General features: G+C 45.0%; 1 protein-coding gene across 1 annotated transcript; it reads left to right on the top strand.

Annotated features, from left to right (window-relative positions):
- The first annotated feature begins 2,347 nt into the window (after positions 1-2,347).
- LOC128270772 (zinc finger protein OZF-like) lies at positions 2,348-3,852 on the top strand. Its single transcript, XM_053008190.1, has 2 exons — positions 2,348-2,377; positions 2,437-3,852. The coding sequence occupies exons 1-2, from the start codon at positions 2,348-2,350 to the stop codon at positions 3,850-3,852; spliced, it is 1,446 nt and encodes a 481-aa protein (XP_052864150.1).
- The last annotated feature ends 476 nt before the right edge of the window (positions 3,853-4,328 follow it).

The following is a 4,328-nucleotide window of genomic DNA, read 5'->3' on the forward strand; positions in this document are numbered from 1 at the left end:
ATCGAATCAGATGATATGAGCCACAGGAAGGAAATCGTCGGAGAGAAGCGAAAGAACTGTCGTATAGGACGAACAAACTTTGCTGAAAAATAATAGCACGAAAAACCCAAAAAAGTAACTGTAGAACCAGGTGTACTGATATTCAAAACTGTGAATATATTTGCTCGCAGTGTGTAATGGTCAGAGTCTTGATGTGTTGCCCAAAACGAAACAGACAACTCTGATTAATATGAAAACGCTTTAATGTAATAAGAACACAAGCAACAATCGTATTCTTATTACTATTTATTATTAGCTGACTAAGAATGACCCGATCAGGAGAGGAGCTATGAGTGATACTCATTTACAAGCTGAACGACTAGTTACTGACGATGATGCGATAACGGCGAAGCGTACAAGAATGAAGGAATTCCAGCAGAAGCTCGAGGGAATGGAAAGTGTTCAACAGAAGGCCGAATGTACTGAGTGCATTGTTCTGCATAGCACAATGAATGTGATCGTAGCGGGATGTGGATGAAACTGCTGTTAAGGTGGGTTGTATTAAGAAAGTAACTAGACATAAACTCCAATTGCGTTGATCCAGGTATGGAGGTAGGATGAGTGCGTAACAGGGGGAGCCATCCAGGACACACGTGATCAGTTAACCAAATCCAAGGCAGTGCATTGACGAAAACTACTCAAGTTACGATTAATACGAGCAATGAACTATACGCAAAGGCGCATTAGCGGACGTAGATCAACAGATTTAAGTGCGATATGGTGCAAAATAATATTAAAAAACATAAATAGTCATGTGATGTGTATTGAAATATTTGAAAATTTAAACCATGCATAACCGTTTGAAACACAAAACGGTTATGCTAAAGAAACGTAAGTGAATAAGTAAATGAATGAAAACATCTACAATGTAAGTAAATGAATAAGTAGAAGCGTAAGGTTATACAAATGCAATGCAACAAGTAAACCAACAATATTGGTAAAATCCGCCACCGAAACACTTGAAACTCCCAAGGGGGTCAGTGCCGAGGGATTGAAAAAAAAGATAATACATGACGCTAGAGGGTAAATTATTGCATATTTGCCCCTTGATAGGTGATTATATACGACTGGCGTCCGATGGGGGTGGAAACAAAGATAAGTAAACGATGTGCGTGGGTAATGATATGTGAAGCGAAGCAACATTAAAATACAAATAAAATTAGGAAATAGTTGTGAGCATGAAACAAGCAAAATATCAATGTAACCATAATTGTATTCGTTGAATGACAAATAAAGCATATTAAGCCTATATAGAGGACAGCAAAGACGTTTCGGAAGTTTCGATACTCAACCGATCAACATTTTTGGATTGGTGAAGGTGCGAGTTCTTATTTAATTTTACTATTTTAGTCATTTTTACAATTATTATCAACAAACATCATGCACTTGATGGTCTCTACCGCAAGAACCAACCGTGAAAGAAAAGGAATTTAATTGGTACGGCATTGGCTTGGAGCTTGAAGGACCTCAGGACCAGGTGGATCAGGTGAAAAAGGTAATATTCTGACAGGATCAGCTCTGGAGAATACGACGGGTGCGAAAACTGTTTTTAGTTCTGTAATGATGCAATATCACATCACCATGCCTTTCGGGCCATTCTGGTCTTTGAATTGTTGTCGCTAGTGATCTGTATTTATCGTTTCACGTGGTTTTTGTGTCCTCTGGTCCCTGTTCGTAGGTCCACCTTTGAATCACACTACCACACAATAGAACGACACTAATGGACTCGACAGTGTATGGGGCGGCTTGACCAGGTTAAAGCCATGATTGTTTGGGCGAAGGGTTCTCGAAATAAATCTATCTTTCGTCGATAGTGGCAATCCAACTTCCCGAATGACTTTATCATATTTTTCAAGATTAAAGTCAAATGAAAAAATTGACGCACATTTCAACTCAGAAGAGAGCGGATAGTTAATTCGATTAATTCGTTAGAAATTTTCCCGTTTTGTAGGAACCTAAATTGCTTTTAAAATGTGTTTTGGAATGTGTTGTCCGTTCTAATTCAAATGGACAGCGACCGTTATTTGTTGTGTGTCTATACTTTATGTTTAGTGTGCTCGACTGACAGGTCCTGAGCGTAACGCGTAACGCGTAACGCAACAAAATGTAAACACTGTTGACAACCTATGTCTGCTCCGTCGCGGGGTTTGGTTCGTTTACAAAACACAGTTTACAGGATAAATCCACAGTTTACAGCCAGTGCCAAATGGACGGAAATTTGTCTACACTAACTTGCTATGCCTGCCGAACCAATACTAAAGATTACATTTCGATACACTCGAAGCGCGATAAATGTTCAGTAGGAGAAATGTTTCAAACACTGTTTCCAATGCTACAGGTAAGTAATGCACTCACTTTGACCGGGACACAGTCCTCACTTTCTTGAACTCGTTTTAGATTCCCCCCGAGGAACACGGAATACCTGTGGCGATGTGCTTGGATTGTGTGGAACACACGATTGATGCGTACCGCTTCTGGAAACTGGTGACCAACGTGGAGAAAGAAGCTGTGGACAATGCCGCGGACGATGGTACATCGACGAACCGTCCTGGGACGATCGCATTATGTATTGAGCCGCTGAGCATCGATGAGACAGTTTCCTACGAAGATGTTGAATACCTGTTGGACGAAGTGCAGAACGAGAGTGATTGGTCAGCGACATCGGACGGTCGGAGCAGTCCAGATAGGAGCAAACCCGCAGATGCTGCCGGTGCGCGGAGCGTCGAGCGCACGGCCCTCAAACACGTGGACTACTTTCCTACGCGGACGAACGGAAGCAACCCCTTTCGATGCTGTGGACGAAAATGTATGCTGACCTTTAGCACGCGAGATGAGCTGGAAAAGCATGGCGCCGAGAAGCACTGCAAACCGAAGGTGTATGACGAATCTTACGGTTACGAGTGTTACATTTGTTTCGGTCGGTTTCGGTTCCGAAAAAATCTCATCACACACTTGCGACGCCTGGTGCGGGACTACGAGTGCCCGGTGTGCAGCAAGGTTTTCGATCGCCCGAAGGAGAAGGGACCGCACATGGCTGCAGAACACCAAGCTTATCTACAGTCCGTGCGAAGAAAGTGCTACTTGCTCGAGGAACAACAGCTGAAAATATGCTGCGGATGCGGTGCCCGGTACGACACGGTCGACGAGCTGCTCGAGCACGGTGTGTCTGTCCACGCACAGCACCCGCGCAACGAAGACTCCGGTCACAATATTCAGTGTGGCGTGTGCTATAAGTTTTTCAAGACGCGCATCTGCCTTCGCCAGCATCAGACGGCCGTGTATCGGCCCAAACCGTTCAGTTGCGTTCGGTGCGGCGCAGCTTTCGATTGTCCGTCGAAGCGACAGGCCCATGAGAAAACGCATGAAGTTGATCGTAGGTTCGTGTGCTCGGAATGCGGGGCTTCATTTAAGACGGATGCGGCACGGCGGGGACATCAGAAAATACACGGAGAGCGTACGCTACAGTGTGATACCTGTGACCACCGTGTGCGCACCAAGCATCAACTCAAGGAGCACATGCTACGGCACGGATCCGAGCTGCCGTTGTCATGTTCGGTGTGCCCGAAACGGTTCCGGATTCGCTCGAACCTCGTTAGCCATTTGCGATCGCACACCGGTGAAAAGCTGTACCCCTGCCGATTCTGTGACCGACGCTTTGGCTACGTCAGCGACCGACGGAAACATGAACGGTCCCACACCGGAGAATATCCGTACAGTTGCGATTTGTGTGCGAAAAAGTTTCATCGACCATCGGCTCTCCAAACGCATCGACAGAAGTGTAGCGGTAACAAACGTGCTGCCTTGGTGTGCTGAACCAATCCCAGTCGCAAACCCGTCCCCGATTACGACGCGACCCTTTTTTGTGGCCTTTGCTAAAAAGAGATCAAACCATAGTCCTTTGTAATGCCCCAGAAAGCCACACCAGCACAAGATGCAAGAAAGTAGGTTTCATAGTACCATTCGTATCCTAGTTCGGAGAAGTTTTAACGTAAAATAACAAGGGAAGGTACATTCCGTAGAAGTTGTGATAGAGTACTTCCCGCTGTGACCACTTTTATATTTAACGCTCTAATTCTTGTTATTCTTGAAGTACTAATATTATTTAATATATTTGTGTTGAAGATTTACTTTGACCCGTTTCGAAGGCGATCACACACATAACCACCGCCTATCTGTGTCTCGGGCTACCTCCGATTCCTGTGCGATAATCAGTCACTCTCGCTTTCGCCGTGGACGACCCACTTTGCCTGACCTACATAACACGTGTGCTTCGTCCGGGGCGGCCAAGC

The sequence above is a fragment of the Anopheles cruzii genome, chromosome 3, assembly GCF_943734635.1.
Source record: "Anopheles cruzii chromosome 3, idAnoCruzAS_RS32_06, whole genome shotgun sequence".
NCBI classification, from domain to species: Eukaryota; Metazoa; Arthropoda; class Insecta; order Diptera; family Culicidae; genus Anopheles; species Anopheles cruzii.